Below are 12,752 nucleotides of genomic sequence, written 5' to 3'. Positions count from 1 at the left end.
CCCTTTTCTCAGCATCTGATTCCCACACAAGTCACATCCTTATTCCTTGCCTCAGTTTCCCTACCAGCCCTGGGGGGGGATTTCCTCCCCTGCCTCAGTATCTGCCCATGCTGGGGTTCCCCAAAAAGCAGCACAGAGCAGCTGCAATCTCTGCCAGAAGTTATCCTCTAAATGATTGTTCTGTACCACCAATTTAATCAAAAATTAAACAACACAAGCAGCCTCTTTTCCCCCACACCTTCCATCACACACCACCGGCATTTTTTCTTCCCTGCCACTTACTTTGCTTCTAAATAAAGCTGCACCACACACCTCATGCCATGAGGTATTTGAAAGCAAAACACTGTGCCCAGCACACGTGGGGAGAGGGATGGAGCATCTCCACATGCAGGGCTCTGAGAAAGCCCCACTATGGAGAAAAGCACCAAACACAGCCTCTGCTCAGCTCCTTCTCCAGCCACAGACATTCTGGAGTCCCTGGGATCTTCCTCCACTCCCAGTGTTGCATCTCAGCCACTCTGCTGAGTTGGAAGGGGAGGATGCTTTGCACTGGCTGCGTTTTCTCCTTGCTCCAGGTAAGTTAGGATGGAAACAGTAAGACCCAGAATGGTGTTTTCTAGCCAAGACATCAAAAAACTGTCATCCAGGAAGAGAGTGGATCATGGAATCACAGACTCCTCAGTCAATCTCATTCCACCTTATAAGGGACACCTTGTACTAAATGGTTCCTGTTGTCCCTCAATTTCTCTCATTTTACTCAGGGAAGCACTGGGAAAGCTGAGACACCCAGAGCCATGCACAGACTCGATTCCAGGCTGCCCCACACACCCAAAACCTCCTGCCAAGAGCTCCCCCACCTAAGGCATCCCACAGCCGGGGCCTCCAGCAGCCCAGCACAACAGCAGGACCAGTATGGGGAGGATTGTCAATATTTGCCCACTTTGGGCTCCCCGGAGGAGGGGCCCTGCTGAGGGTGCACAGCCATAAAAGGTGTGACCAGCAGCACCTGGGGCTCACCAAACCCCGGAGCTGCCACCACCAGAATGAAGCTCCTCTCGCTGCTCCTGTTCTGTGAGTTCCCCCCACCAGCTCCCACCCCCGGGAAAGCTCCCAGGTCCTGTCTGTAGATAGATGGAGAGGGAAACGCTAATTTTTGCTGTAGAAAGGTGGGATGGGAGGTTTTTTTTCCCCTGTCCTTCTAACCCCACTTCTCCAGTCCTAGGACTGGCCCTTGCCAGCTGCAACTTGGCCCAGTTTGGAATGATGATTGTTCAAAAGACGGGGAAATCGCCGCTGGCTTACAACGGGTACGGCTGCTACTGCGGCTGGGGGGGATCCAAACAGCCCGTGGATGCCACTGACAGGTACGTTGGGACAGGGTCAAGGCACAGCAGGTGCCCCTGGCCCTCCTCACCTCCCTGCTACAGCAAGTGGAAACTTGTTACTGCTCCTGGGGGTGGAAATAGCAATGAGAAAATTGTCGCTTGTCCTTAAAGCCTCTTTAGAAAGTGGTTCAGCGGCAGCACAGATGCACAGCAAAGGTGTTGTTGATGTTCTGAGTGTTGTCCCAACTGTCCCCTGCCCTGACCTCGGTTCTGGTGCCCCCAGGTGCTGCCATGCCCACGACTGCTGCTACAAGAGATTGGTTTCCTCTGGCTGCAGCCCCAAAAGGACCATCTACAAATACGTCTTCCAAGGAAACCGAATAACCTGCGGTGAGAGCGGGGCGGGGGCAGAGCTCTGAGCAGGGAGGCACAGCCACCCTGCACTCTCAGGGAGCTCAGCTTCCAAGATCCCCTTTAGACCACCCTGGCCTGGAAAGCACACACAGTGAAGTGGGGGGAAATACAGGAAAAGTGCCTGGAATAAGGCAAATAAGTTATTTGCTGGATTATGGTGAAGTTCAGAGCTTGGAGACTTCCCTGAGGAGAGACTTTGTCCTTCCCAAGAGGCCAAATACCAAGGGTTTGAGATGAGCCTGGATGGGGGGACCTGGCACAGTCACCCTGATTCCCCCAGAGCAAACTCCTTGTCCCAAAGCCCATCCCAGTGATCCTGGCAAACACCACATCAGAGAAAGGGTTCCCTCCAGGGCCAGGCAGCTCCACACCCCACACCTGACACACCCCAAACTCAACAGAGGGGCTGTGCACTCTGTGGGGACGGTCAAAAACCACCCCCTGACCCCCACACCCTCCACCTGCTTCCATCCTCCCCTCATTTTCTTCCAGGAACAGGGAATGGGTGCCAAAGAGGGATCTGTGCCTGTGACAAGAAGGCGGTGGAGTGCTTCCAGAGGGCAGCCAGCACCTACCGCAAATCCTACGACAACTACCCCAAATCCAAGTGCAAGGGCAGAACACCCTCCTGCTGAGCACACCTGCCAGGCTGGGGCTCCAAAGCTCACAGAAACCATCAGAATCAGGGAGTTCTGCCTCCCCTGTGGCCAGGCAGGACGTGGCACAAATCTGTGGCACTGAAAAGGTGTCCAGCACCTTTCCCCAGAGCCTTAGCACAGGGAAGATCTGCTTCCCATGGTTAAATAGCTCATAAAAATGAGGTAAAACCTGAAAATAAAGATGTGTTTTTCAATTGTGACCTGTGTTGTGTTTTGGGAATCGGTGGTGGAAGGGGTAGGTAACAGCATGGAGCTTGAGGGCTGATTTTTTGATGATCCTGCACACATTTTTTCTTAAAAAATGACCAGAAGTGACATTTTAGCAGCCAAACAGTAAATCTTAAGAGCCTGATTCTGTTAAGTGTTTCATTACAAGTAACAACACTCCCACCTCACACTCCTGCAGTAAATGTGGTATCTTTATAACTCCAAACCACTCATTTATTCTCATTTTCTACAGTCAATAACAATTCTAGAAGCTGAGACAGAGCCAATGCTGCCTTCTGAGGCTGGTGCCTGCACCCAGGAAAACTCCTAGGAACCACCCCACAGCTCAACACCAGTACAAACCATCTTCCTTTCATCCAACACTGGATTATGGATTGTCCTTCATGCCCAATTTTACTCCCAAAGCTCTGCAGACATGGAGATGTGGCAAAGCTGTGAGATAAAACCAGAGTGCAGCTCCTGAGTAGGAACAAGGGACAGGAAACATGGAGCAGCACGGGCAGAAAACCCTTCCCCTACACAGATGTGCTTATAGAGATCAGCCAGAACCTGCCTAAACACTTAAAACTTCCAGTTCAACTAAATTCCTCACCTCCAGGGGCAGGATTTGGGAAAATAAGTCCAGGGAAGATGATGGTGGGAAATAGGATGCAGGGAAAGCGGCCTTTCTACATCCTCTTGCTGCGTATTCACCCTTGAGAGGCTCACAGTGACCCTGCTGCAGCAACAGCCAAAACACCCTCAAATTTGTCAGCCAGCAGCTAAGAACAAACAGTAATCCTGCTCAAAGCCCAAAGGGAATATCCACTGCTTATTGTCCGTCCTTGGCACCGGATTACGGAGCACTCAGCTCCACCAAGGAGTAAACACACGCTATGTATGAATCATGGTGTTGTTCTGCTCTTGTTTCTCGCCTCCCTTCCTCTTCCCAGGAAAATCCACGGCCTGTTTACAAAGCAAATTTCACTGTGTAAACTGAGTTCTGTGAAGAATGTTGCGCAAAGATTTCCTAGGGAAAAAAAAATATAAATATATACATTAGGAAGGTGGAAATTTCAATGGGAAAAACGTGAAACAGACAAAATCAGTTTTAACATCTTTGGATATGGAATGGTTGTGCAGGCACAAAGCTACCCCAGCAAGATAAAGGGAATTTGACTGGTTTGTCAAGATCTGTGAGCCCAGCACATTAAGAGTTTATTTTAATCATATTACACTCAGAAATGAAAGCATTTTCAGCCCCAGATTTTGTTCCATGTATCAGAGGCTACGAGCTTTGGGCCAGTCTCTTCCTCTGCTGTTTGTGCTGCTGTTGCTGACCCCCTCTTTCATCCTGCACACGATGGGGTGAGGTTTGAGTTCCCTCCTCAGCCTCCAGGACAGCTCCTTTCACAGCTCTCAAGCTCCAGGCAACAACAAATCTCTTATCAGCTCTGACTCCAGAGGACAAAAACCCAATTCATTAAGATCAAACCTCTCACAGTGCACAACTGCAAACTCTTTATCTTTTCAAACCTGCAGAACACACCTGCCTTTCAGATCAAACTGCAGGGCAGGGCAGGACACAGGTGACACAGCCACCTGCACTGCCTTGCCAAACCTGCTGTCACAACTCATCACCCCCTGAAGGAAATTGCACTTTCTCCCCACTAAGCTGTGACTCACCTCTCTTCCCACTACTGTAAAAATGACTGTCTTGGAGAAAAAGGAATTCCAACACCACCAGTTCTTCCAGAAGAACTCCTTTCTTTTTATTCTTCAAGTAACAGCAGCAGAGCACATCAAGTATCAGCCCAGTTCTTGGCAGTTCAGTAAAAAAAAAACATTTATATTTCCATGCTGATTCATAAACTTTAAAACACAGACAAATTTTTCAAATGCAACACTCCTTCCTTTTTAAAAATCCCTTTCACCTCTGCCCTGGCTGATAAGGTGTCTCCTGTAAGTGCACATGTGATTTCTTCAAGCTTAGGGCTTGCTACAAGCGCAAAAACCTGAGTGGAGCTGAAACACTGTGAGCCATAAAACAAAGGCTGAGTCCCACAGTCCTTGCACCTCGAATTCTCAGTCCTACAGTGGAAAACATCACAGGAGTCAAGCTTACATCCTACTTGGTGACCTCACCAAAATGGAATTTAAGATGAAAAAAAATCCTACCCTGGAAAAAAGCTTGATTTATTATGAAGTGAAATAGGCAGGTCTCCCAGGGATCACTGCTGCTTGGAAGCTTCTTCCCAAGACTCTTGGTCCTTTGGCTATAGTAATTTCATTTGGATACTAACACCTATCCAGCTCCTGGTTTGGACTAAAGCCCTGGAATAACCAAAAACTCTGGAAAAGGGGAAAGAGATTCCAAGTGTTCAAGTAACAACAACTCACCAGACACTTTAAGCCTGTTCCTGTCACATTTTACCAAATTGGAAGAATCAGCTCTGCATTCTCATGAGTCCACTTGGATCATTGTTTTGGGGAGGTCTTTTTCCCCCCTACAGGTCTCATCTTAAAGGAGCTGATCCCAAACCTCAGCAAGCATGGATGCAACAATCCCCATCTGCATGTATTCATCACTTCTGAACCAGCCCAGTGCAATGCCAGCAATTCCAGTGAGATTAAAACTTGTCACTGCATTCCTGCATGGCAAACAAAAGAGGAATGTCATGTTTGAGACAGCGCTGACTGACACACTTGGCTTTGGAGAGAATTCTGGGACTCTGTTCTCTTACTTTATTTGAATTTAAATAGAAAAAGACCCACCAGAGATATTCCTGAGTTGGTATTTGTTAAGCTTTCCCTGACAGCAAGGTAAAATAAAGCTCCTCCAGGCATAACCAAATAAAAGGCAAAAAAAAAACCAAACCAAACAAGACCAGGCACATCAAGAGATGTCAAAACAAATCTGACACCGTTGTGTGAAGAAAAGGTTCTCACCTTCATCTAACTCCAAGACTACAGACTCAAGTCTTTACTTCCTGTTAAGTTTAAACAACTCTTCTCACCACAGGTTGATGCAGAATCAATGAGCAATTGTCCTCCCCACAAGCAAAGGAAGAGGAAGTTCTCTTGTGCTTGGAAATCTCACCAGAGACGGATTTTAAAATAACCACGGGTGCCTGGAAATTCTCCTAGGGGAATTTTGTCTTCTTTGTTTTATTTGCTTTTCTCATGAGAGCACTGAGTCATATGTTTAGGGCTGCCGTGGCCTTCACCAGGGTGACGTGGTTGGCTGGCTCTGGCTCTGTCCTGGTGTCTGCACTGTCCCTCTTGGTGGCCAGGACCTTCTGCCGGTGCCTCTCCTCCTGCCGCTTCTTCTTCTCCAGCCGCTGCTGCTCCTTCCTTTGTTTCTTGGCTACCTGGAAGGGAAGGGTGAAAACACAAAGTTCAAACCACATGTACTCTGCTCAGCTGGGGAAAAGTAATAAAGAAGACAGGCAGATACTGAGGCAGCTGCCAGAGGACATTCCTAACTATTTGTCAGGGCTTTATTCTGGGTTGTTTCGGGAAGAGTGCTGCACATCACCAGGAAATGTTTGTGGGAGCAGTGACAGCTGCAGCAGAGACAAAATGCAGTGAGCAGAAGCTCTTTTTAACTGAAAGGAGAACAGAATTGCTGAGTGAGCAACGCTAAGGCAATCACTGAAGGGTGCTCACGTTGCTGCCAAACCCCTCACACACCTTTGGGTTTCTGCTGGCTCGGTTCTCTTCCCTGGATCCAGCTTGCTCCTTGCTGTTTTCTGCTTCACCTTGATGCAAGCTCTGATTTCCAAAGATTCTTGAACCAGTTCCATTCTCTTCCCACAGTGTCCTGCTGCAGGATTTCTGCTCCCTGCCTGGGGTCTCCTGCTGCTCCTCGGTACCTGCCAACAGCAGAGGTTTTCTCAGACATGCTGTACCCAGGAGCTGTCACACTGTCAGCCAATTCCTTTTCCCAGAAATCCTGGGGTTTTTTTGGAAGCTGGATTGAAACTGCCCTCACTGACAACCTTCCTGAGCACAGAAGGCTGAGCACACAAACCCCACCTGTCCTGCTGCTGTCCCCACCACCAGCATCACAGTCACCCGAAGCCCCAGGTGACAAACTGTGCACTCACCTATTCCTTCCCCTTCCTTCATCTGCAAGATGGCAAATATTGCAGATTCCACGTTGTAGTCCTCCACTTCCAGAACATGGCTTACTAAATCAATGTCCTGTCCACAAGAGGGGAAGGAGAACACTGAAGAAGTTCACATCCCTGACCTACATTCACTTAACAACACCTACACCGCTGAGAGGGGGCTGCTGCTTTTATGATCATTCAGTTGGTCTGTGCTTTATTTCTGAAAGGGTGAGGGGGAAAACCTTAAATTCCTGAAGATATCAGAAAAAAAGGAATATGCTGTTTTCAGTGTAAGTTTCCCCTCTTGGTCCTTTCTGTTCTAGCCACCTGCACAGTGCCAAGAGTGAAAGATTATCCAATTATCTGGGATCTTCAATAACCCCAAAGGATTTCAGAACTTACAGGATTTGTTTCCAAGTAAATTTTATGAGAGCTGCAAGACAAATCTACCAAAATTACTAGGCATCCACAAAAAAGTTGCTATTTCACCTGCATTTAAGGGTTGATTCTAGGATGAGATGCACCCTGATTGATGGCCCTGATACTCAAGTTTGTACAAGATGAGTGTTTTTTAGCATTCTTCCCAGGACTACTTCCATGTACCAAGGAGGTTTGAACATTAAGCACAGAAAGGCTCCTCAATACTTACTGAACACCCAGTTGCATTGCACACTTTTTGTACAGCATCTTCCAACTCCACTTCAGTCTCATCTTCAGAGTCACCCTTCTGTGGCTTCACTTCCTCTGACTTATTTGAATTGTTCTGGCAAAGCATCTGAGGAAGAGCAAAGCCCAGCAGATCACACAAGCATGCAATCCAAAGAAGTCTGACATCCTAATAAAAGTAATTATCATGGCACACTTTTCTCAGGAACATCCCGTGTCAAACCATCAAAGCTGTGTAACTTCCACCATCACTGAGAGTTTCCCACATCTCCTGCACTGCTGAACAAACTCCAAATCATGAATCACAATAAATTAGCTTTTAAATGGATTGTTTTTAATACAATACCACACCTCAGCTGTGTGCAGAGAACCTCAAGCACAGCACAGTTACTCCTCAACATCAAAAAGGGAGATATGAAGATATAGATGAAGGTATCTTTCCTCCCTTCCCTTTCTTTTTCCATTTGAGGTTGATGATTACATCATTCAGATGAGGTTGCTTCCAGACATCCCACACCACAGCACCAGCTTTGGGTTCATTTCCAGCCCAGAGGCTGAAATCCTCCCTCACATCCCCTTCCAGGAGAGCCAGCAGCATGAGCTACAACGACCTCAGGGCTTTGCTCCCCCAGCACAACACAGAGACCCAGCTCTTCCCTCCATCCAGAATGAGAATGGAAATCAGTTGGCAGCACTCCTCAGCTCCGCCTGTCACCCACAGCTGCCTCATTCCCTCACAACCAACCTCCATCCGAAGGTAGGCCGGAGATTCCGAGTCGTCGCTGATCCTCCTGACGCTGTCGTAGTGCTCCCCGTACCTGTAGGCGATGTGCAGCTCCCTGGCATCGCTCCTGTCTGTGCCCCGGATCTCAACAAAAGAAACAAACTGAAAATGAGGGCTTGGAATCAGCTTCAGCATCGGATTTTCCACAGTATTAGTTTTTTGCAGTGATAGCAAACACCGTGAGGGAAGCAAGTATGTGGTTGCTGGAGCATTTGGAACAGGAAGAGAAGGAGGTCTGAAAGCCAGATGTAAAATATTGAGCAGTTACATCAGAACAAACAGAACATGGAATGAAAATATTTTTTGTGGAAAGCTCAGAACTATTTCCTGAACTCTCCACAGGAGCTATCGGTTTTCATCTTCCCAGAACCAACTTCAGCAAGAGCTCCCAGGGAATGTACCAAGTCATTTTACCCTCAAAAATGAGGGAAGAGAGGCCATTCAAATGACAGCAAGAGTGGAAACAGTCACTCAGACTAAATTTTGATCTGCAGCTGGGACAAGATGCTGTTTTACCAGCATTCCAGGCAGCTGTGTTTTGCTTTTAAAAGAAAACAAATCCATGAAAATGTATTAACTCCATTCAGGAGCACTGTTAACAACCAAATGCTGCTTTGCTTTGTCAGCACCAAGTTACAGCAGTTTCCACGGAAAATTCCTGCTCTGAGAATTATCTGTACTGATGTGAGCATAGTTCCTACCCCAATTATCAGTGTCTCAAACTGTTAGATAAGAGCTACACAGCACTCCAGCTCCTGCAAATACAGAAAATCCCACTGCACTTGCAGACCAGCTTGGCTTGACCTGCCAGCCCAAGTTCAAAGACCTGGAGCAGACGTCAGCAAGCAAAGGACCAGAACTCCTTGCTTTAGGGCTCCAAGAGTTTCCCAACCCTTTTACGTCTGTGAATTGTCTTATCTCTGCTCCAGACCACACACTAAGTCACCTTTCAGTGGCTGTGGTCTGTGCTGCACTGATGACTTCAGTTTTTCCAACAAATAATTCTCCATCTATTTTACACTTGCTCACCTTCAGGTGCCAACTCAACTCTTGGTTATACTTAACTCCTGCTTTCTAGCCTATTCAATTATTCAAATGGTGAAACTTGGTGAGATTTATTTTAAACATTTCTCCTATGCCAGAGCTTGAACAGGTGTGGAACAAATCCCAAAACTCTTGAAATATTTGAAAATTCTCTTTATTAGAGAAGCCTCTTTCCACTCTGGAGTGGGCCCAGAGAAGGCCACCAATTTGATCCTGTTATCCAAAAAGCCAATAAAATAACCTACAAATCTCAGCTAACTTGAGTCTACAGTTGGATTCCATGACCTTAAAGGTCTTTTCCAACTTTAACAGTTTGATTCTATAATAACAATCCTACAATTCTATTCTATTCTGTAAATTCTATAATTTACAGTCACTATCAAAAAGTTAAGGGGTGTTCAAAGACCAAGAAATTCATGCAGAGATGTCCACCTGTAAAGAGCATTTCATGATGCTACAGCTACTCACAGCTCTCTTAACTCACACTGTTCCCAAGGGCCTGAGACAACCCTTCACTAACAGCACTGCTCAGGCAAGGCAAAAACTCACCACAAACTCTGTGCTGACACCCTAACATGGTCAATGAGAGGAGATTAAAGAACCAAGGACATCAAAAAGGACATCAAAATCTCAGTACATTATAACACTGAGGAACAACACATGAAAACCATCCCTGTGACCTCTGCAGGGTCACTTCCTCTGCACAGGTACTTCACCCACCTGTCCCACTGCCCATAGCTGCCTATAAATGGGAGTTCAAACTTGTTTGAGTTCAGGAATCCACGTGACACTGTTTTAAATGTTTAAGACGTCACTGACAGCTTTCATCTGTTTTTTTAATCTTTATTGCCCTGTTTAATCTACATACTTCATTGGTTCTGCCTGTAAATAGAGGCCAGAAACAATTCTGACTTGAATTCAGGTTCTCACTTGTTCAATGACCAGGCAGACTGAGCATGGACCCATTCCAGTGTGGACTTGCCATGGAAAAACAACAATAAAGAGAACACAAGGGACCTGATGGATTACTTGTTTCAGTGCCCCTCTACCAGAGGAAACCACACCACATCAGTCCTTTCCAGGAACTGACTAAACACCACTTCAAGGTTTTAAAATTTCTTTTAAAAGCTCATTTCTCTATCTGTCAGAAACCCTGGCATTCCACATCCCATGCAGCTGATCTTCAGGAGACAGCACAGCACTGAAGCTCTTAGCTTAAAACCTAAATAAAAAATATACATACCCATCATGCACCCACTGTTTTCTTTCCTTCCCTCTCCTCCTAGCCAAAATCTCCAGTGTTCCCCCTCTTCAAAAACCAAGCACAGCTCTGCACCACACCCAGATCATTGCAGCTACTGCTCTTTTTTTAATAAATCAGGAATTTTCCACACTATTTACATCCCTCAGGTAAAAAAACAGGCCAAAACGTAGAAGCTTTGTTTCTCACCTGCCACAGTGGAGCGTTGAGCTGATGAATAACCACATTAATTTGATTGTTCCTTGCAAAGGCCACAATAGCATCGTTGCCAGCAAAAGTACCAGGCTTGGCCAAATTGGCAACTAAAGGAAAAAACATTCACAAGAGTTGGAAGCTTATTTCTGATACTTCCAAAAGTAGTGGAGGGATAATGAGGGGTGAGATTTCAACATGAGCCTGAGAAATTCTGGAAGAGAAATCCCACCTGTGAAACAATGAGTGCTGAGGCAAGAACTTGGCTGCAACATGAGTTAATGCATTTAAATGACCACAGAAATCTCTAAAAAAAGGCACTACACCCTTAGACTAAGCAAGGCCACTGGCTCTGTTAGCTCAGAAGGAGGAGTGGCTGAGTACTGAGTGACCAAACCACTTTCATGCATCATCTGCATGGTACCTGGCATATCAAAGGCTGTATTTGCTTCTGGTTTGGATCTTCCCTTCAGTTCCCAGGAGGAAATACTGAGTGCCAAGAGAAAGAAACCCAAAGAAATCAGCCACTCACCAAAATAGCTGAATACCCACCAGTATTCAAGGAGAACGAGACAATTTTTCTTAAGTTCCTTTTGAAAACACCTAATTTTTACTCCTTGCCTTTGTGGTCTCTCTCTCCTTCTCCAAATTTCCTAAATTTAAATCATTTCCAGGACAAATTCAATGCAGATTAAACAGCTCGCTTTCCCACAGCATCTCAACAGCCATAAAGTCCATGTTGGTAAAAACTAGAGAGGAGCCCTAAGGGCTGAGGATGAGGAACTGGTTAGGAAGGAGATACAACCCCACGACACAACGATGCCTCCCAGGATGTGCCAGGGAGCCCATACCGTGTTTGTCAAAGGGCACATCATCCTCCACGAAGGGCTCGAAGTCCCCGCGCTGCCTCAGCATGAACTCCACGGTCTCCTGGCGGTGCCGCAGGTGGTTCCGGGAGTGTCCCTCCAGCTGGTCCCCCAGGGCCCGGAACAAGCAGTTGCTGAAATGAGGAGTGAGTGTGTGTGTGTGTGTGTGTGTGTGTGTGTGTGTGTGAGGCAGCAGAAGGAATAACGGGGTCACAGGGAAAAGGGGCTGCGCTTGTTCTGTCTGTTTTAGCAAGGATAAGAATGCAACGGAGCACTCATTCCCTGTGGCTGCTGGGACAGCTGGGTCTGAGTGATTGTGTGATGGGAAAACTGCTGTGCCAAACTGTCACGCTGACAACAGACCAACAAAGGACAATTCCCCTCAGAACAACCTCTCAGCAGAAGCGTTTACTACCCCTTCACCTGACAGAACAGAAGGGAGCGTAAGTGATCCATAAGAACATTTATGGACCTCTGTAAGCTCAGTCCCGCTGGACAGTGGAGCCCTCGGCCCCCTGGGCAGCAGGGCTGGGACTGGCCGTGCCGCCAGGCCCTACAGAAGCGCAGAGAACAGCAGAGATCCCTGAGGGCCACAGCGGGGACATCCTCACCCCTGCGGAGCACAGGGCCCACTTCAACCGGGAGGGGAAAATCCTCGGCCCCCGGGACACGGGCATCCCACCCCCGGGAGCGATGAAAGCCCTCGGCCCCCACGAGGAGAAGAAAGCCGTCAGCCTTCGGATGTGCGGGGAACCGCCGGCCCCGGGGTTGCTGTGGGGACACCCGCCGCGGCGCTCACCCATCTCCCGGCACCTCCCGCAGCTTGAGGCCGAGGGCGCGGAGCTGCCCGGCGAAACCGCCGCTGCTGTGGGCCGGAGCGGGGCCCGGGGCCGGTCCGGCGGGGGAATGCCGGGGCCGCCGGCCCTTCCTGGCGCCGGTGGCGGGCCGGGCCTTGGCCGCCTGCTTGCGGGACATCCCCGCCGGGGCCGCCGCCGCCGGTCACCTGACACCGGCACCGGGAGCGAGTCACGTGGCGGGGACACGTGGAGGGAGTCACGTGGCGGTGGCGGCGGGACGGGGTCACGTGAGCGCCCGCGCGCCTGGGGGATCCTCGAGGAGGAGGAAGAGGAGGAGGAAGAGCAAGAAAAGGAGGAGGAAGAGGAGGAGGAAGAGGAGGAGGAAGAGGAGGAGGAAGAGGAGTTTCCTGGGGGGGAAACTG

The 12,752-nt window shown here is 48.2% G+C and overlaps 2 protein-coding genes across 6 annotated transcripts; one reads left to right on the top strand and one right to left on the bottom strand.

The window, feature by feature from the left end:
* The first annotated feature begins 905 nt into the window (after positions 1-905).
* LOC148182604 (basic phospholipase A2 RVV-VD-like) lies at positions 906-2,592 on the top strand. The gene is made up of 4 exons (XM_088066645.1): positions 906-1,071; positions 1,217-1,364; positions 1,609-1,715; positions 2,232-2,592. Exons 1-4 carry the CDS (start codon positions 1,044-1,046, stop codon positions 2,372-2,374), a joined length of 426 nt encoding a protein of 141 aa, XP_087922771.1. The 5' UTR covers positions 906-1,043; the 3' UTR covers positions 2,375-2,592.
* A 111-nt stretch (positions 2,593-2,703) lies between these two features.
* Positions 2,704-12,508, bottom strand: OTUD3 (OTU deubiquitinase 3). 5 transcript variants are annotated; one of them, XR_015774497.1, is made up of 9 exons: positions 12,333-12,508; positions 11,519-11,667; positions 10,665-10,777; positions 8,132-8,254; positions 7,370-7,495; positions 6,715-6,811; positions 6,299-6,480; positions 5,006-5,976; positions 2,704-3,635 (listed from the first exon to the last, which is right to left on the bottom strand). XR_015774497.1 is itself a non-coding variant. In XM_088066626.1 (8 exons), the coding sequence occupies exons 1-8, from the start codon at positions 12,506-12,508 to the stop codon at positions 5,803-5,805; spliced, it is 1,140 nt and encodes a 379-aa protein (XP_087922752.1). In that variant the 3' UTR covers positions 4,353-5,802. The 5 variants fall into 5 exon arrangements, 1 of the variants encoding a protein (XP_087922752.1); XR_015774498.1 differs by having other exon boundaries at positions 5,555-5,976; XR_015774496.1 differs by lacking the exon at positions 2,704-3,635 and adding an exon at positions 4,353-4,425.
* Between the last annotated feature and the right edge of the window lie 244 nt (positions 12,509-12,752).

Source organism: Pseudopodoces humilis, chromosome 24 (assembly GCF_049639895.1).
Source record: "Pseudopodoces humilis isolate 2021_Gansu_Grassland_sample_001 chromosome 24, ASM4963989v1, whole genome shotgun sequence".
In the NCBI taxonomy this organism is placed as follows: Eukaryota; Metazoa; Chordata; class Aves; order Passeriformes; family Paridae; genus Pseudopodoces; species Pseudopodoces humilis.
The sequence above is the reverse complement of the archived record's forward strand: the minus strand, read 5'-3'. Positions and strand labels throughout refer to the sequence as shown.

What these genes read in the sequence shown, in the direction of transcription:
- LOC148182604 (XM_088066645.1), top strand. Translation starts at nt 1,044, where the DNA reads ATGAAGCTCCTCTCGCTGCTCCTGTTCT. An exon ending in CCTCTCGCTGCTCCTGTTCT is followed by an intron (nt 1,072 to 1,216) that starts GTGAGTTCCCCC and finishes CCACTTCTCCAG; the next exon opens with TCCTAGGACTGGCCCTTGCC. An exon ending in AGGAAACCGAATAACCTGCG is followed by an intron (nt 1,716 to 2,231) that starts GTGAGAGCGGGG and finishes ATTTTCTTCCAG; the next exon opens with GAACAGGGAATGGGTGCCAA.
- OTUD3 (XM_088066626.1), bottom strand. Translation starts at nt 12,508, where the DNA reads ATGTCCCGCAAGCAGGCGGCCAAGGCCCGGCCCGCCACCGGCGCCAGG. An exon ending in TGTGCCCTTTGACAAACACG is followed by an intron (nt 10,778 to 11,518) that starts GTATGGGCTCCC and finishes TTTTTCCTTTAG; the next exon opens with TTGCCAATTTGGCCAAGCCT. An exon ending in GCAATGCAACTGGGTGTTCA is followed by an intron (nt 6,812 to 7,369) that starts GTAAGTATTGAG and finishes TCTTGTGGACAG; the next exon opens with GACATTGATTTAGTAAGCCA.